Below are 20288 nucleotides of genomic sequence, written 5' to 3' on the forward strand. Positions count from 1 at the left end.
CCCCCCCATTCCCCGTTATTAAATGAATCGCTCTCCGTGAAGAGGTCGTTCCTACCTTGAAATATCGCGGGAAGAAACTTATTCGTAGTGGCTGCCTTTCAAGTTGTCCAAGTTGCCGCGTCTGCAGCGTCCAATGTCGATGCCGATAACGATAATTAGAGCAGAGTAGCTGCTATAATCGGGCAGGTAGGAGTCGCTGTTAACGATGGACCAATGAATCAAGACGATGGGGAGAGAGAGAGGGGGCGGGGGAGGAGAGAAGATAATTTCATAGGAATCGTATTGCTCGGGGCGATCCGCCAAATGAAAAGTAAACTTGACCATTTCTCCGAGTGATTGCGAGTGCGCCTTGTCAATGTAGGTGACCTCCTCTCTTAATTAACAGCTCAGCGGTCGTAGCTTTAACTGACTTTTACATCTGGTGCGCACTTACTAAGGATAGCTTCATTAGAGCTGGATAATCCGCGCATCCGGAGGCTCCGTGCCGACTCATAGAAAGTTTTCGATAAAGCGTAATCGCCATGGCGCCATCGGTGCTTCCGTTCCGTCGCCTAGATTCCGTTGCTTAGATTCCGAGTGAACCCGAACCAGGCGTCGGCATTGCTTAAGGTCGTCGGGTGCTTCGCTCATTCGCTCGCGGATCGCCAAATGGAAAACATTAGAAACCGTCGCTCATGGCGCATCTCCTCAAAACAAATACGGCGCGGATCTCGTTCTTCGATGTATTTCCTCCTGCATTCGTTCAGCAGTGCTTCTTCCTCTCGATAAGGGAAACGCCGATGGCTCGGCTGGGTTGGTGCTGCTGCTGGTGCCTACCTGAATCGTGCCTATACCGCCTGTACCGTAAGCGCCGTAAGAGCTTGAGCTTCTTGCCAGGCCGATACGAAGACGCCTCTACCGGTGGATCCTTCCTTCCGTCCTACGTGACTCGTTCGATTCTGCAGGCCGAAAGCCGCGTGGTGACTGATGGCGGTGGCCGTCCCTTGATTTGTCAATCTGGCCAACTTCTGCCACATCCGGGAGACGGAAACGGCATCGCGTGAGAACGGTTTGTTAGTTTTACGGGGATTCGAGAAAACCAAGAGGAACTGTCAGGCCTCGTAGGATTGCCCAAATGCTCCTCGTTACTTTCACTGTCGCTGCGCCCGGCACACACTTTGCCAATTGCGATTATTCTTAGATCTTTCGACTCTGCACGCGAGGTCCAGCAATCCGGAAATTACGTTCAGGAATCACCGGCGGGATGAGCCCCGATATGGAAGTCGAGGGTGGCTCGTCGCTTCTCGAGTATAGGGCAGTTTGTTTTTTTTTTTTTTTTTCATTTCCAATTGGCCCAAGTACAGCACAGGTGTTAATTAGTCGGAGCCCAGCGAGATTCTCCATTATTATTCAATCCGTGTAGTTTGATAATTTTCACGTGGCGAAGGTCACGCTAAATGGAAACACATGACGACTCTTTAGCTCGCAATTATATGTATACTGTCTATAAAGCAGTTACGTAAAGGAGTAAGCGGCTGAACGTGATTCCGTCGGTATCGTACAGGTTGTACTGGTTCACTTAGAGGACAGCACAGCAGTGCGCGACTCGTGTCAATTGGCAAGGAGTACAGGCAAGTTTACCTTATTTATTTCCCCCAATTCTTGCGTAACAGCCAGACGCTTCCCGCGTTACGATAAAGAAGCGATAATCAGCGTGAATTAAAAGGACCAAGAGACTCGCGATTTAAAAGTTAAATCCCAACTCGGAGGATTTGTGGTTCGTGTCAAGAGGCGAGTGGGCAAGTGTAACGGTGCCGATAAGACCCACCACGCCCAGTCTCGTTCGAAAGGATAAATTGGCAATTGGAAATTGTTCGGAGGAGCTGCGGAAGAGTCGTTCATTGATTGTTCAGCCTTTATGAGAATTGAGCGTCTGGCCAATCGGCTTTGTTCGGCCGTCGTTATTCAATCGGCCGACGAAGCCCGAACGCCGCTTAAATTACCCTCTGACGAGTTATTAGCCGCGCGTCCTGCGTCCTGCGTCCTGCGTCCTGCGTCGCCTGTCTTTTTGCTCCACGCGAGGCAAAAGTAAAAAGACTCGTGAGAGAGGTCTCTAACCCAGAATGCTCGGCTTCTCATTCTGGATTTATGATTAGACACGTGCGCAGGTGGATCTCTGTCTTGACAAGAATTTCTCGATATACTTTCTGCCCTCTCTCTCTCTCTCTCTCTCTCGCGCGCTCGCGATCTTTCCTTCTCCAGCTAATCCTACCTTTACGCGATGCTTTCCCTACTGCGCTAACGAGATGCATGCTTCAGAGAATTGATCCACGTGTCCCGGACGCTGCAGGCGCCGCGGGCGTCGCGGCGCGGTTCGACGGTTCCTCAGCTCGGATGCAGAAAAACTTTGGAGCTTTCGGCGCCTTCGGTACTCTCCCAGTTCCTCGCACTTCACTGCACTGACTTTCCTCAGTTCTTCTTGTCCTGCTACTCATTGTCAGTCGGCCAGGAAGTGCGACGTGACTTCGCGCTACAGCGAATTGGAAACGCAGGCAGGTGGCAGGTGGCAGGTGGCAGGTCGCCTGCCGAAATAACAGCTTACAGCAGGAAATTCGTAATTCCGGCTTAAACTGTGCATCCAAGCGAAAGGGGAGGAGGGACTGCGTGTAGGGATTTGGCAATTGCCCGATTTTCTCGAGCGATTTACAGCTGATGCTGTTGCTCCTGTCGCTTCGACGCACGATGAACCGTTCCTCCACGGTGCAGTGTGAGGGAACCGAAAGACAGAATCGAATAGAGAAGGTTCACTGGAGCGTGGAGCCACGAGCCACGAGCCTAGAGCCTAGAGCCTAGAGCCTAGAGCCTAGAGCCTAGTCCCTTTTTTCTTAACTTTTCTCTGTCCCGATCCACCATTTATTTCGTTTCATATGTAAAATCAAAGATAGACCTTGCCAGCTATCCGCAGCCAGATATCTGGCTGTAGGCGCTACGACTCTTCCTTTTTTCATCCGAGGCCTCAGTCGAGACGCGCCTTCCTCCTCTAGCCAAAGATTCGAGTTCGATGCCGTTATGAAAAAATGTAGAGGCTGCCTGGTCACGCCCACGCACTCTCGATATCGCCCTCTGATTTATCAGCTGAATGTGCTCCGTGTCCGGTGGACCCGTGTGTGCCTACATGTGCCTACGTAAGTGCAAGGCGTCATTGTCACACGGCGGGACGGTCGCACATCCAGATGGGCCGCACTTGCACCTCATGTATATAATTGCTCGTAACGTTGACTCGGTTTCACTATTCCCTTATACGCAGTGACTTCCCGTGCGACCCGCGATGCGCCGACGTAACTACATGCAAAGTGGTTGAAGAATTTCTCACGGGCTCGAGACGGCGCTGCGTTCGTTCGCTTCTTTGCTGCATTTATCGCAATTCCGAATTGCCTTCCCGAGTAACTCCGCCAGAGACTGTTCCTATCTTTTCTCAGAACCCGACAGAGCAACGCACAAAGAGGAAAGGCCTCGCCCTCGTCGAGAGGGAAATGTCGCCGATTGAAAACGGGAGCTTTATACGTTGGTCCTATATGGCAGCGAATAGGGAAACCGCGTGTCCCGCTCGCGCCACCTCCCGGAGTCTCGGGAAATCTGCATTTCCCCAATGCCAACGTTTCGTTCGATCCCTTTCACGTGCAATTTATGGAATTGATGGAATCGACGGTCGACAAGTTCAGCGCGAGAAAGGCGCCGCGGCGAACGGCCTTTCTCGGACGTTTATTCGTCAGGAGCGATCAAGCGCGATCGTCAATGAAAGCTTCCTTAAGTCGCGTCGACTTTCAGCTACTTGTAGCTGCTCTCTCGGCGAACTCCTCTAATTCATAACAATTCGATTCAACACAGCGATTCACGTTTCACGAGTGGAATTTATTCCGGTCGAAGAACCACGAATAATTTTGAACACGGCGAAGTCGCCAAGTCGACATGGCGAAGCGACGCGTCGTTGAGAATTTCGAGAAGACGCAGAACCACTCGTGGATTCGTCTCCTCTGGCTACACGCGTGCACACGTGGGCCACGTGGGCCACGTGGATTGGGCCCAAGCGCTCAAAGTTCGCCGCGCCGACGTGGAAAGACAGACAAACGTCGATACGTGTACAGCTAACGGAGAGAAAGGTTTTTCGCGTATTATTAGAACGGGCCAGCCTTGATTTCGACACGATTTCTCACGGAGACTCCGAGTGACTCGCAGTTACCAATGATAATAGAAGTAAGCAGTCGCGGTTTGCCCCAAGGACTCGGTAGGCTCGTCACTTCGATTCCCGTGAAATTGCCAACGCGGCAACCACAAAATACCCGAGGGAACAACTCCGCAATTTCACCGACCGTCGCGAGCCCCCGCGCGATTCCGTCACCCCAGAAGAGGCCACCCACCCCAGGCCTCGACTATTGCTACACGCGCATCCAGCCAGCTGTCATACTTCTCCCTAGCTATTCGCTAAAGTTTACTCAATGCCCCATAGAAACGCCCCACAAGATTTCATCCCGGCGCGACCCCGTAGGAGATATCGATCTTAAAAAAAATAGCAATTTCAATATTTCCCTCGGATAATCGCAGGGCTCGACGACTCCTCGGGTTTCCAAGTTGAGGGATCAAAATAAAAAGTAGGTATGAGTAATGCCGAGATATTAATCCGACAGCATAAATTTGTCTCCTTGGCGTAATCTCGAGTGTCAACAAAACAAGTCGGGCGAAGGACAGCATCCAGCATGATCTCGCGGAGAGAGATTCAGCATCCTCGGGATAATAAGGAGAGCACGAGAGTGCGAGTGAACGAGGGGGCAATGGGGAAGAGAGAAGCGGAGAGAAGGATAAAGAAAGAGAAGAGAGAGAATATACGTGGTGTAACCTCCCACCAGAAACCGAACGTACAGCCTGGCGGAGCCTGATGGTCGAAGCCTGCAGAGTCTCCCGGCGCCGCCCCACCAGTCTCCCAGCGCTGACCGAGGATAGGAACGTGGCAGGAGTCACTAGCAGCCAGCGCCAGCGCCAGCGCCAGAGCCAGCGCGGCGCGTTCGAGGATAGAGCCAGTGCGAGCCACTGGCAGAGCTTGTCTCTCCGTTTCTCGTCCCACTCCGCTACTGCCGGCAGTTCTGCACCCTCAGTATGAAGCCGACATCCGTGCCGCGTGCACCTGCACCTGTCGTTACGACGCTCACGACCCGTCAAAATCCTAACCGTCCTCACGAGTCGTCCGAGCACGCAGCGCCCAAAAGCACGACCGTCCGCCGGGACAGCCGTTTCTCTTGAATTCATTCGCATCCTCGAATCGCGCGTCGACTACTCGCGCGTGGCTAAGAACGATCCTTTGAAAATTTCAAAGGAAATTTCTCCGAGCTACCAGAGCTACCAGAGCACCGAAGAGTTCGCGATTCGAAGTGCGGGAATTCGGGATTTCTTGTGACAAAGAGTGAAGACGAGCGGAGACTCGTGGACTCTCTTGGATATTCGTGCCTTCGGATATTCCTTATGTAAACGTCAAACGGATTCTATTTAATCGGTGACACATGCCCTTCCTTATGGAGGACGAGAGGGAGCATCTTTGGATATAGAGTGATCATGCCTTGGTGAGTTTTCATTTATTTTGACAAAAACAAGAGTCGCACTATTCGCGGGTATACCATGTCATACCATACATCACGCCATCGCGTCATGACGCGGGGACGTTCGCGTAACGAGGAAACGCGGATCGATCGAAATCCTGTGAATCCTCGATAAATGGATCGCTGGCGGATAATTGAGGGACGCGTAGCAGGTTTCCCATTATCAGAATCGTCCTAGCGTGTCTGTCCGATCGCAAGACGATGATTGCGACGATCGTCCGTCCTTCTTCCTCGGAGGCTGCCAGCAGCTCGGGCTGCTCTGACGTCCGTCGATGTTATTGCGTCACCTGTCGTAAGAAGTTACGCAAACGAAGGTCGATGTTTTCAATTAGAGGTTCGAGAGGTAATTGTGTAATTAGCTATCGGGATCATTCGCTCCATTGATCGGTTCCCCATGGGCACGCTCGATTCCTCCGACAATCTCAGATTCTCCGATCGTTCTTCGCGACTTCACTCCGGATCCCGCTGGCGATCCTTTCGATCAGTATCTACATGCTCGTTACTGGCAGGAGGTTTCTTGAGTTTCCAGATTATTCCGTGCGATGCGTCGTTCATCGCCACGCACTCGATGTAGCGTGGATTGACGTTGTAGATGGAAAAAAGAAAAAATGTTTTTTTTTCAATCACTCGGTAAACCTTAACGTTGAATTTTTGAAATTGTTGGCCCTAACCTTGCGCTCTTGGGTCCCGCCCGACACTCCTGCTACTCTTGTACTTTCCTGGCCAGTGACTCGGAAATCCCATGATGAGGCTAGTCGTTTTTTGGGACCGGAACACCCACACGAAATGAGGTCCGTGGCCCCTAGAGGCCCAAGCAAATTAATCACGGTGCTCATGCTCCAGATCGGAATGGCGGAATCTTAAATCTACGCTATACAGAATATTTTTCGAAAAGACAAATTTGCAGTTAGGTAACAGGTAATCGAAGTAACCGGAAGATTAGTCGAAAGTAAGGTAATCAGACCTTCCCTGGGATGGCGTCAGCCAGCGTCACGACTGAGTCCAGGATTTACTCAAGCGGTCCATGGACGTGGCTATAGAGTTGCGTGTACATTTGGTGTTCTACGATCGTAGGAGATGAAATGTGAAATGCTGCCAAAGGGAAAAGGCAAATCCTTGACCAGTTCGTTCGGTGGCTCCTGTCCAGCTGCGCGCTTGTCCAGCGTTCGCAGCCTAGAGAAATAATGAATGAATTGGTGCGAGTGACCGAGATAACAACTGATCGTTCCTGGGACTTTAATACTTATGAAACAAGAGGATTCCGATCACCGATCACAGATCAGAGATCAGAGATCAGAGATCGGCTCTACTCGAGTGGATCCTACATAACCGGTAGAAGACATTATTGACCCGATATGGTCAAGGCAGACTTGAACCGCTGAAGAAACCTGGACGAACCAGAAACCAGAACGAGGGCTTAGTCACTCAGCTCCACTCGATGATTTTCTAAACGATTAGAAATAATTGTGCTGCCGCTGGAAAAGTTAGGATGCAATAGACACCGACAGTATGTGACCATTTATATCCGTACAGTGTACAGTAGACAGTGGAGAGTAGACAGTAGACAGTAGACAGTAGACATTAGACAGGATACAGCTTAGAGCAACGTGTTCTCCCGCAATGCCCAGCGGTCCATCTCGCGGAGTGATTGGCTTTTATTCGGCCGATTTGAAAGTTTCAATTAAAAGAGCCAGCCAAGTTGCTGTACCGTCGGGACCCGAGCTAGGAAGGAACTAGGTACCTCTGGTCACGAGCCCGTAACACACTGCACGGTCCACACATGCCACACGTGCCATACGCAGTTTCACCGAGATGGATCACGTATTTCATTATGCCGCACTGCTTGTTATGCGTCCTCTTCGCTCTTCGCTCTTGGCTCCGGACTCGAGAGGAGCCCAGCATCCGTGCGGGATCCTGTTTGTAGAATCGCACAAAGTAGACCGTCCTGCCGACCGGAGACTCGATACTCGCAGAGTCCAGATTAGAACCGACAAAGCGGCAACTGGCCACTCGCCAGCTCCTGACTCCTGCGTTAGTTGAATTATCGCTGGATGCCCTGCCGACTCTAAGGACCACAGCCTCCGAGCAGCCAATGCAATCTCACGTTGCGAATTGAATGGCAAGATCGTCAGGACTCTCGGTGCTAGTTCCCTCTGGCACCTGGCACAACCGATCAACCGATCGCTCACCTGTCCGTCTGTCTCATTGATATTTGCCAGCGCTTTCTCGCATTAGCGCCGTGAAAAATCAAATTCTGACCGCTGAAAATTTGCTGCAGAAGGGCGCTGGACGCGAGAAAGCTTTTCCATCTTCCGACTCAGGGATGTCCGATCCGTCACAGAGAACGCCGTCGTTAATACACAACGCGAACTCGGCAGCCTGCAATTATTACCATTCACAATGGCTGGCTGGTTGCTCGGTTGCTCGGTTGGTTGGCTGGTAGCAAGATTCTTGGTTAGTTGGCACCCTGACTATATAGTCCCAGTTTCAAAATCCGGTTTGACGCGTGATACGAAAAGTAAAAGTACCTGTAGAGCCAATCTGCATGCGTTCCTTTTTTTCACACGGGCGAATCCTTACGGGCCGAAGGATTACGCAGGATTCTCCGAGAGAGGACGCAGTGGGACTTCGAGGGGGCCCAGCTACAGCGCGATTAACTACTCGAGTCAACCTAGTGACGTCAGCCTCTCAAGTCATTGACATCCAGATTCTCACTAGCATACTTATCGCATCCAGTCATTCAGCGTGTACTCCTTTAAATTTCGTAACTTCCTCCGCTCTTCCCTTCCTCTTTTTTCCCCTTATCCCTCTCTCTCTCTCTCTCTCTCTCCACCCACCCACTTGACGTTCTCGATAACCCGACGGCCTCATTCTTCCACCGCCGCCCCTGGCGAGTCCCTCAGGTTCTCGATACGGTTCCTGGGTTCCGCGCGTCTCGTTACGCGAATCGGCATTAGTCATCGTCATCGATGTCGTCACCTCCAACGACGTGGCGATCGTTGCGATCGTTGCGATCGTTGCGATCGTTGCGATCGTTGCGATCGGCGTTACCGCATTCGCAACGCGAGAGGATCGAATGACTGTTACTCTTGAATTTATTTTTTTGGTCCGACCCAACGCGTCAGTTCCAGCTTGTGCACGAAAACAACGTAGCATGGAATTGGTAGAGGGCCAGAGTGGAGACTTACTGAAAAGTTACGTCGACCAGAGTCCAAGCTATTGCGTCATAGACGCGAATGAGAATCGGCGCGAGGGTCAAACCCCCCATGGTAAGGCAAGAACCGGAAGGAAGGAGATCGGTTCCTTGAACTCGAAGTTGAGCTCGGGAGGATCGTTTCTCGAATCCAAATCGGGAGGTCGAACGGCAAGTCCGGTAATGATCGACGGTCCTTTCTCGTCCTGCGAGGCGTCGCGGCGCCACTCTGGTCCGTAAGTCCGTAAGGTAATTCACACTCGCTGACTCGCGCACGACACGGGATATCCTTGAAGCCTCCTAACGGTCCTTCGAGAGCGCCTTGTCTCCGCGTTGCGGGAATTTCAATAGTCTTTTCCCACACCTGTAATGCGTGTACGGACTGTACGGTGGCTGCGCTCCGTTACACGTGCACGGGGCTGCCGGCCGTTTGTATTCTTTGTATGTCTATACGTATAACGTAGAGGCATAAACCTTCTTACCTGCCATTAACTCCACTCGGATTCCCATGCGCGTCATTGTTGTGGATTCGCCATGGATTTCGGTAATCCTCAAAAAAGCCTGTAGATTCTGATCGGAGCATCGCGGTAATAGAGATCCACGTGTGATACGTGGAGTGGGCCGTAGGTGGTCGGTGCGTTATATAGATATACCGGTGTAACGAGCAAAGGCCTTTGCTTACTTTACTTATTCTAATCGCGGTCGGTCACGCGAGCACATGGAAATGGTAATAGGTAATTCGTGAGAACGTGGGCTCCCTTTATGGAAGAGCGTCATACGGCCGAGGACCATGAGGTCCTCTTCCTGTGCCCGTTCCTTCCGGTACGAGGAGGAACCGCCTCAGCCGAACGTCACGTGTGTAAAGGCGGAGCACGTACGAAATAATGAAAATGATTTTGCGCCGAAGAACGAACGGTTCCTCGAGGCACAGGATGTCATTCATTTTTGCTCCCGGACGGAATTTCGCAAGATTAATTCCAGCGGCTCCGACGCTTCTGCTTCGTACGACAGTGAAGAATCGTCGGCGCATTCGGCAACGTTAAACAGGTAAATCTTAAATCCCCGTGCGCGTGTAAATCTGCAAATGGCATTTAATAAATCGTCGGGCGCTGCTCTTTATCGCGCGACTCGATCGGCTGCTTCTGCGATCACGTGCGCGTTAACTCTATTTTCTTCTCTTTGCTCTGACTCTGTGTATGTATACGATTATTATTAATAATATATACCCGACGAGTGCGCAGTCGCCAGTTCCGAGAACTCTGCTTTCTTTCGAGCGATTCGCAACGAGAAATCTTGAAGATCGTAATAATTACGTCTGATCGGTAATTGGGTCAGATTGATCCAGTTGCCATTGAGATCGGTTACACCGATCTTAGAAGTAAGAAGCATCCTGCTTGTTAGACCTTCGACAACTGCTCCTCTCGATTCGCACTCTGCTGGTCCAGCTGCGACCCGAACGCGGCGTCACGAGATTACTCTCATGGACTTGAGAACCTTCCAGGCGTTTCTGCAAGCTATTCTTGGACCGAGATTTCCTCGGCAGCCTCCCTTGGGTCCAGGTATTCGGCAAATACAATGGACATGGGGGATTCCTGAAACGTCTGGTTGTTCTTCGATTCCCGAATTCCTTCTGGACTTCCCGAAGGACTTTGGTCGACAGTGAGAAAGGGATCTCTCGGAAAGTGTCTGGAAACAGGTCCGCCATCCTCGGATGCGGTTTATCTCCGGGTGTTATGCTAGTCGGTGAATCGGTGAGTCGCGGTATGGGAACGAGTGGAACGAGTGGAACGAGGGGAACGAGGGGAACGAGTGAGAACCTAGCTGAGGTTAGGTGAGGTTGGCATAGGGCGCGACCACCGCACGCATGCCACCCAAGAGTCTCCTGTCAGGTCGCCCGGTAGAACCAGGTAGAACCAGGTAGAACCTGAATCCAAAGGGTTCTCAACCTGAGCGAGCGCAGGACCAGGTCCTCGTGAAATTTCATTGAAAATACTTGACGCTCCTTATACGGCCGAGTTTATGTAACGAGACAACAAGACTGGCCTCTGAGCTAACCGCCATTTTTGGCAGAAACTCCACGTAATACGTATTTCGCTTGGGGCCTCCTTTGCCAATTTACTTTTTATTAATATATAGCTACGCAGATATAGATAGCGCATCTCTCTTTTTCGTTCTCTAATTCAAGAAGAAAGTAAAATCCTTTCGGAATCGCAACGTGTCCTTATCCAGCTGATAAATCTTTATGGAATTTCGCACAGCTGAGAAAGAATTTCACCGGCGTGACGTAGCTGCGATTATATGCAGATTCCCTTACGAAAGAGAGTAGTCGTGCGACCTTGTCTCTGTCGTCTTGTCGCGTTAATTAAAGTCACGAATCAGCATTGTTCCTAAGCCCCAGCACGAAATTCCCCAGAACTGAGACGCGTGCGTCGTACGTCCAGATAATTAGAGAATTAAGAAAAGAAGTTTGCACGGAGGAAATAATAAACGACACGAGGCAAAAGTACAATTTCCTTCCTCTCCGACAACGCCGCCGCGTGCTCGGGCCCCTGTGACGAATCCCACATAAAGTTGCTCATTGTAAAACGGAATAATGAATTCTTTAAAGCTGCCAAACCGCGAACAGTGTATCTCACAGCTTTGCTTTTCATTAGAACGATGACTGGGCGCACGTACCGCCCGTCTAGTCGTGACTCCTATCCCACGTAAAAGTGAAACTTTATTCGTTCTCCGGGCAAGTGCCCCGGTACCCGCGCCAGTCAAAACCTCTTCCTACGGAGTAATTGGACCATGTCAAAATATGCAGGGATCCACGGGCGAAGCGTGCACCGGCTCTCGGTGTACCGCACGTACACACAGTCTCAAAAGTCGATACCTCAATCGGTACACGAAGCATTCCGCCGGTCGAAACTTTCGACGGTCGTAAAAGTGAAACCGGTAGCGAGAAGGTCCACCGCGGCGGCGACGAATGGGATCCTCGGGATCGGAGCTGAGTCGAAGCAGGAAGGATCGAAAGGATCGAAAGGATCGGCAATGATCGCGGTTGGACCAAAAGGCCAACCGAGTTCAATTTACGATTGAGTAAGTCCCAAGTCCTTAAAGCTGGATCAGCTTCGGTCGGCTTCCGTCGACTTTCCTTCCTGCATTTAGGCACGCGCCTCATTCGCACTGGACGAACGGAACGGCGGAACGACAGATGGACAGGCAGGAACGATCGGTCGCGTGTCTAACGACCGATAGAAAGTTTTCTCCTTGCTGTGGACTCTTAACCGGGAGACAATGATGCCTCGCGCGTCACGAGCACTCGCAGCATTCTGACTTTGGACAGATGGAAGCTGCGCTGCGATTCGAAATTCGTTCTATTAGCCAGGAGTCCGTACCACATGGCTCGTTGAGTTTCGAGCCGGAGTTCTTTTCTGGAGAAATCACGATCACCCGCGAGAGCCGATTTCCTCAGTCTGCATCGGTATTCGTCAGGTGTCTCCCGTCTGACGTAAGACGACTCAACAAAGAGATCCTTCGATTGCTGTCGGTAGTCCAGTCTTATGTCGCGGTCACATTTTTATTAGATTTCACGGGCTGCCGCGTCAAGCATCTGGCGGCTGCCCTTGCATCCGACTTTCTCGATCCTTACTCGATGCCGTTTCGCGTTTCTGCTTTCTGGAACGGAACGATGGCCTGGACGACCATTAGCCCTGTATTGTTCGGATAACGCAGAGAGGCTGCCTTTAATTGTAATTTAATTAGGCATTGTTACCGCACTCCCTTCCCCTCTCGTCGGAGGTAGCCTTTGAACTTTTTCAAAGATCGCAATCTCCTGATCGATAATTTCTAATCTCGGAGGAAAAAAAAAACAAAAAAGTCTCTCCTCTCTACCTTCACCACAAGATACTGCAGTCCCTCTCTCTCTCTCTCTCTCCCTCTATCTTTCTCAGTCAATTAGACAAGTTTTAAATCGTAAGCTCGCAGTATCCCAAAATCGAATAAAAATTCCTGAAGGATGCTGGGTCCATTCGTGCATCTTCCGTCACAGGTTCTTGCACAATGGACGCCTACCATTGAAATAGCAGCATCCAGCAATGTAACGGTACACGATCGAGGAAGCAAGGTGCTACTAGCAAGCAGAAGTCCATTCGAATCGTAAGCGTGAGTCAATACGTTGGTCCAGGAGCAGCTTCAGGTACCTACATGTGCACACGTAGGTGGCAGCTATCAAGAGACGCACTCGGGCTCGTTTGTCCGTTTCTAATGCAAGCGTAGCAGAGAGTCACCCGAGGTAAAAAGTCTTTCAGCGAAATCAGCCGCTCGTAAACAGACGAGCCATTCAATTAGAGCCGTTCGCCCGCTTAACAGGCGTTAAAGAGTTAAAGAGACTGTAACGCGGCAATGGGAGCTGCAACTCGATGCTCCGAAGCCCCAAGAATCGAGTCGAGAGACGGAGGACCCCGGCTTTCCCCGGTCCCAATCCAGGAAGAAATTATCGACCAGGTTCGATAATCGCGATCGAAATATCCCAGCGAGCTGGTTCCGATTCGATGCCGCTCCAGAGATACCTCGAACGGAGATATCGATAATCGATAGGCAGCTCGATCGCGTGTGGACTCGAAAGTGTAACGGTCTCCACACTGTGTCGTCCCTACCGAATATCCTTCTCACGTATCGCCCGGACGCCCGGACGCCCCGCTGCTCCTGCTACTTGGCTACTATATGCTAGCTGCCTACACAGATGTATCTATTGATCCAGGAAGCAAGAGAACTTCTCGGCAATGTTCCAAGAGCAATCGTCGAAACTTTATGGACACGATGAAGGCGTCCTGGACTCGTGACTCGTCACGTGCCGACTCTCGGCTTCCTCCGTGCATCGTGATCCCATCGGGGAAGATGGCTCCCACGAGATGAACTAGTGGGTAGGCGGATGACGGCAGGAGACATCAGTGACCAAGTCCAGGTCCAGGTTGAGTAGACTCTCGTCAGAGTCTTTGCTAATTTATCGAGAGGCGTATTTTCTTGCGTCCTGCACCCAACCACACCTGCGACCTCCATGGGTCAGGCAGAATCGCAAGGATCATCTTGACCCGCTGGCGTGAATCTCTCTCGACGTAATTCATGTATTCCTATCGCGAGATGAGATTTGCGGCAGGATCGAGATTGGGAAGGAGGCACTTTGTTCACGTCTTTGTAACTCGAGTGGCCTTTGGTCATGAAGGTGCATCCGCGAGATCCCGTGATCGAGGTGCTGCAGATTTTGAGATTCGAAGATGTGGAGAGGCTGCGACGTCGAGGTGGCTGAAAATAATCTTCGTCAGAGTCAGTAAATAGAAATCGCAAGACTCTCCTCGCGACGAATAAGCTAATCGCACGCGATGGGCTTTAAGTGCTGTCGAGCCAGGGAAATCGTCTCGTTTTTGTTCGTTCTAGCGTGTGCACCTCCGCTAGAGACCTCAGCCGGCTCGCCTGTTTGCCTGTTTGCCTGTTTGCTTACCGGCGCTGCGCTGCACGGTTTGTGCTCTGGCTGCGCGTGTCTCTATCTAGGACCCTGAAGAAACGCGAGCGACTAAAGACACGGGGAAAAAGCTTCCGGAGGAATGGCCGTGGGTTAGAAATTGAAATTGGTCTCGAAATCGAAAGGAAATGCGGATTTACACGCGTTTCCCAGTTCTCACGGTCATTCCGTGAGAATAGCTTGGGCTCAGGGGTTTGACAAACGGGAGAATTTGAGGACTGAATGTGCAACGTTTGTCATACCTGAGGAGACGCACTGGAGAAACCGAAACTCTCTATAGTGAGCTGATAACTACGGGAAAGAGAACTTTCGAGAAGATTTGTCTGCCGGCTGTAAAGGACTCGCGCGTGGGCGGTAGCCGTATCCTGCTGCAACGGAGAAATAATCGCGAGGAAAGTGAAAAGAAAAGACAGACTTCCGCGCGGCTGGTGCGACGGGCAATGATCCGGGCTCTTGTAATTAGCCTAACCGGTCTTTATTCGCCATATAGAAACCCGCAAGCTCAGCCTGGCTGGCAGCCTGGCGCTTGCCAGGCTGCCAGCTACCTACGAAATCGTAATGACGCGCGCGCCATCGAGTCTCCAGCCTCCGGACGCGGATGACGAGAGGTGCAATTATTCTGGGATTACGGTTTCTCGATCTCCAATGCAGCTTTTCTATCCCGGGCAGGAAGTCCCCAGCGGGAGAGGCGTGTCAGGTCGCGCTGGGGGCAACGGGCGACCTCGGCAACCTTAACAGTCCTGTTCGACCATTTCCATTACGTAACCGCGCACCCTCGACTGTGACCTCATCGATCCTCTGGCAGCTCCCTCAAATTATTCTCAAACTGCGTCCAGCCTCCCTCCGCGAACGCCCTCCTTGGGCGTCTCTGGAAAATTCGGAGAAAACCCTCTTGACGCCTCTCAGCCACTTTTCTCCCGTGACACTTAAATGCGCCGGGAACTGCGATTGGTCCTCGCTGCACGTTCGCTCGTCGATTCTCCTGCCACGTTCGATTCACGATGCAATTTGTATAATGCTCCTTGGACAATTTGTACTCGGCTAATGTCACGGCGTTTATCCCACGTGGTATTTGCTATTCACCCTGTTTCTGACGTTTGCGCCGTTTACGCATTCGGCATCGTTACTGCGATTCGTGAACTCTTCGACGCGCGTCCAGCCTTCCTCGGGGATCTCGAGGTCGTTCTCAGCTGGGAAGGTTTCCCGTAGGTCAGTGCAGTTCCGCCAAGTGCGTCGAAGCGGTAAAGGAGAAAATCCTGAAAGGAGCTGCACCCACGGGATATCGTGCGTAATCATAATGGTACTTTGAGCGAGAATAATGTTACGGTGTATTTCCATAGCCCATATACCGAATGGGAAATCGCGGGTGGTCGCCGATTGCAAGTAAGTTGCTCCGGGCAACCTTCGTCCTAACTCCGTGGACGAAGCACTGGATGCGCTATGGGTGGAACTCGGTGCGATCCGTTATCCATGTGCTCCAGCACAGGAGGCTGCATCGGAGTGCATGGGAGACTTGCCGCTGGCTGGCTGATCTGAATATTCGTAAAGTGCGTTTAGCTCTTGTGGCTTTTCCACTTTTTTTTTTTTTCTTTTTTTCTTTTTTTTTCGGCAGGGACCACTTGGATCTCGGTAAGAGTAAAGAGTAGCCCCGGGGCCACTTCGAACCATCCTTGACAAGTTAATTGACGTGGCCGTCGGCCTGGTACGCATCCTTCTTTCGATTAGACGCCATTTGCCGCCGCTGCCGCGTTGGATGGAAATAAAAAGGAGGAGAGACGAGTGCGCGGTTACCTCACCGCCAATTGACTCACGCGCCGTTTCGTTATGTACTACTTACGTACACGGCATCTGCCGTCTTCCTCTTTCCATTGACTCTCGTCCTCTCCTTCTCTCTCTTCCTCTCCTTGCCATTCTCTTGCGAATTCCTTTGATTCTCCACCGCGTCACTTCCTATGTACTTTTCCACACACCTATGAGCCTAATTACGGCTATGAATTCGACTGGCTGGAAGAGAGCGACGCTATCGCTTTATGGGTTCATGTGGGTACGTAAGGCGAGAGAGAGAGAGAGAGAGAGAGAGAGAGAGAGAGAGAGAGAGAGGAGAGCACGGAGGCTGCGATCAACCTTCCAAGTCTCGACTTGCGATATCGATCGTGATCGTGGATCGGGGATCGACGATCGACGATCGTTTGCCTTTTCCAAGATACGGCCCTCTTTATGACGACGTGGATACGCCGTCGCGGCGGCCTACTTTTTCTCACGGCTCACGTACGCCGCCTGCTCTTATCTTATGGGGTCCCCTGAACGACGCCGCCGTCGCCGCCGCCGCCATTTACGTCCGTGCCACTCGTTGAAATTATTCCTATTGTGTCGCTTCTAGATCGCGCTTTCCGTCTTCGGAATATCTACCTGGAGACCATTAGGCTACTCTCGAGCGTAGATCCTTAATAAATCCAATTGCTTCCTTTTGCTGGAACATGGAAACCGGACGGAAACGGCCGCGCGACACTCGCGGAATTGATTCGCCACACTAGGCGAGACTTTGAGTCTCGGCTGTCTCTGCGCAGCCAGCGGTCACTGTATAATGCCAAAGGACTTTCTACCGAGGAAACTGGAAGGCTCCAGGACCATTTCCAGGAGTCTTGGATCAACGTGGTCTCTGGGCAAATAATTTATTCGGAAGGCGGGGAGTGGGTCTTTCGATGCATTTAAATAGCCGAATTGGCTTTGCGAAAAGGGAAGAAAACACGGCGCTCAGAGTTTTCTTCGTGGATTCGAGACGTAGACTTATCGGGACGTCCGTCTTCTGGGGCTTTGTGCAGAGTCCAGAAGTGCCGAACGGCTGGAGATGAAAATCGCGTTAGAAGGCTTTACCTAAACGACGGAGTTACCCTCCAGTGGGATTTCTCTCTCGTCTAGACACAAGAGTGCGGAGACCATTTCCAGGAGCCTCCGATCTTCATCTTACCAGGCTGCCTCCCAGTCCCCACCCTCTCTCCAGCAATCAGCGCCTCCGGATTCATCAGGGTCACCCTCGTCCAAGGGAATCTCTCGTTAAATCAGCAAAGTCTCCCTGATGACAACAGAACCAGGCTGAGCAGCCCAATCTGTCCCGACCCGTTTCCATGATCGAGGTCTCCTGGCCCGAGGGTCAGGGTCGCTTCGACGTGACAATAGCAGACCGAGTATCGAGTAGACAGAGCATCAGCTCGGAGAGCAATGAGTCACGCGACAGGAAGTCACTTTTCCGTGCACCGCGCGACCGGTCGACTTCCTGTTCGCGATCTGGCGCAAGGTGAAACCCTGCGAGTCTCTCGATCCAGCAGCCAATTGCCGTCCACTTTTGGCACGTCAGGTCGAGTCTCTTGTCCTCGAGAAAAATCCATTACCGTAGCAGCCTGAGTCGCACCAGGGGGGTCGGACCAGGGCTTTCCACCCTCGTCCCTTAGATGGGGAGTAAATCAATTAGATCCTAGTTCGTGCAAGCTCAGCGACGTGACCCTAGTAGGTGTTGATACAATAAAGCGAAATATGAGCTCATCTTACGGCGCTAGGAAAGTACAGAGGGAAACTACATGACAGGATCAATGTTTTCTCATGGAAAATAAAAACTAGATGGAAATCTCGTGACGACAGATTCTTTAATATTGTCTATGATTGTTTTTGTGCCCAGGTCCCAGGATGCCACCGGCCGATAATTGGTCCGGCTAGTTGAGGGCCTGACAAGATGGCCTCAATTTTAGGGGATGGCTCGGGCCCAGGAGGCACCGGGCCCTCCCGGTGTCTCTTGCTCCTGCAGAGGTGTCTGGCCATCCAACTGACCAGAGGGCCTCCACCTCAGATTCTCAATGCCAGCCAACGCGAGAGTCCCAAGGAGCATCCCGCAGACGAGATGTGGATGTACGACAAAGGCTACAATCTCTTCCAGGTAAGAATTACTCAACGCTCTTCCTAGACTGTAGACTACGGGCTATCGTGCATCTCCGGTATCTTCCGCGCGGCGCCAGACTGGAATCGAATGGACTCCCGAGAATGATCGTTTAGCGGGTTACGAGAGGCGCAAGGAGGCGCAAAGAGGCGCAAAGAGGGCAGTTAGCATTTTATTGCGCGCTTTGACGTGGAAGCAGTTAAGGACAATTAGACGGGAGTAAAGACGCAGCTTCATTGCCGACCCGTTACGAATCTCGGCGAAATATCGAGGCTTACTTGGATGAAGTATGGCGCTCCAGTCTAATAGCCGTGACACGACCTCTTTAATCTGCTACCAGCTGCCAATCTTTACAGGGATTGAAAGTCAATCGTGATCTTCGCGAGCCCTCACTTTTGACCGGCGCTTCTTCTCGGCTGAATAACCCCGTATTAAGGTACGAAGAATTGCGTAAAAGAAAGAATCGTACACGCGAACCCAGTAGAGTCTCGGACAAACACAGGAAATAGTCTCCTCTTTTTATTCCTCCTCTTCTGGATGATCCTCGGTGCTATCGCGCTTCTCTAATCCTTTCTCGTTGCTTCTCACTCGGTCGGTAATTCATTTACTCTCTCTCCGCCTCAGTCTCTCCTCCCTGTTTCTCCCGAGAGAAATACCCGCTCTCGAAGTTCCGAATTCGATTTGCACGCGGCTAATGAAAACGGCAGCCCCACCCCTCCACCCGCCTCCTCCTCTTCCTCCACTTCCTCTCCTCTATCCTTCCTCTCTCTCTCAAGTCGGCTCTCCCGATCGCGCCGATACCCACTCGACACTCGACACTCTTACTGCGTTACACTTTCCTCCCGGAGCCGACGGAACCAAGGAGAAAAGGTTTCTCGTCCGAGGGACCCCGAGAGCAAAGGGAATAAAATGAGAACGCGCCTTTCATTTCGGGGAGAGCACTTCATCCCGCCGAGGGTGAAGCCAAAGAAAAGCACTCGGGAAGTGTCAGAGCACAGCCTTGTATTGCCCGTAAACTAGGGCGCTCGCTGAACGTGTATTAGGGCTGGTTTATATGGGACGTCGCTTTAGCCAAATCGACGAATATGCAACAACGAAGGATCGATCTGCCGTTCGAATTTCAGAGAGGAGCTCGGAGCGAATCTAAAGTTACTGAAACCCGGAAGCGACTGGAGGCAGAAAGCGAAGAAAAAAGTTGCTCGACCTCGTCGACGTCACAAGTGCGGAATGTCGAGCCGTGCACGACGGGATAGCATAATTACGGCAAACTCTTAATCGTACCCAATCAGAGTCACCGGAGCACCGCGGCATTTGCAGTCGCCGCTGTACTTCCATAATGCACTGATCCGCGTATTTATAACCCGACTAATTATCGTTAACAGGTCCGTCCCCGAACCTTTTCTCATCGTCACGCGAGTCACGGCCCAAAACCTGCCGATTCGCAATCAAGCAGCTTCCCGTGGCTGATCGACGCGAACTCTTTGGAATTCGGATTCCGCGATCCTACGGGTACTCGCTGCCAGGGACAAATAATTACCAGACTGGCAAAGATAACCAATCCTTATGAAGGGACCAAATTCAGGGCATGCGCGCGCATTCGCCCACGAGGGATGGGACGGTTGGTTCGTACAGCGAGGGGAATCGTCATTTGCTCGAGTGCGTCGCAATCAGCTGGCTGATAAAACGGCCGATCGATATCGCCTTAACGAGAATGTCCTTATCGGGTCGTAGTATCATCGCCACGTGTAGCTCCTCCTTCCGCATCCCTTGGGACCACCCTGAAACGTCACGATGATTACGTAATCGCACTTGCGCTTTTCCGCTCGTCCGCTCGTCCGCTCGTCCGAGCCTGAAACGCTACGCGGCCCTTTTCCTCGTTGCTGCGTGTCCTCGCGCGTCCCTGGAATTCCCATCACTGAAATCGCTTATCGATTTTTAAATACTATTCTAGGAAAGGAGCAAAGAGGCCATTGGCTCCTCGGGTGCTTTTCGCGTGTGCACGTGTGCTCCTGCCTCTCGTCGGCCGTGCCCCGGGTG

The 20288-nt window shown here is 51.7% G+C and overlaps 1 protein-coding gene across 5 annotated transcripts in view; it reads left to right on the plus strand.

Moving 5' to 3' along the window:
• LOC107274495 (storkhead-box protein 2) overlaps positions 1 to 20288 on the plus strand; it is a 74283-nt gene that overhangs the window by 28696 nt on the left and 25299 nt on the right. For 3 of the 5 annotated variants that reach the window (XM_025091744.1, XM_025091745.1, XM_015753701.2), the window contains exons 1-2: positions 4976 to 5591; positions 17997 to 18251. In XM_025091744.1, coding sequence (XP_024947512.1) covers positions 18051 to 18251 — 201 coding nt within the window. In that variant the 5' untranslated portion in view covers positions 4976 to 5591; positions 17997 to 18050. Of the gene's footprint in view, positions 1 to 4975; positions 5592 to 17996; positions 18252 to 20288 lie in introns of those variants that run through there. The other 2 variants (XM_015753703.2, XM_015753702.2) reach the window with 2 other exon arrangements.

Source organism: Cephus cinctus, unplaced genomic scaffold (genome assembly GCF_000341935.2).
Source record: "Cephus cinctus unplaced genomic scaffold, Ccin1 Ccin1_scaffold3202, whole genome shotgun sequence".
Lineage (NCBI taxonomy): Eukaryota > Metazoa > Arthropoda > Insecta > Hymenoptera > Cephidae > Cephus > Cephus cinctus.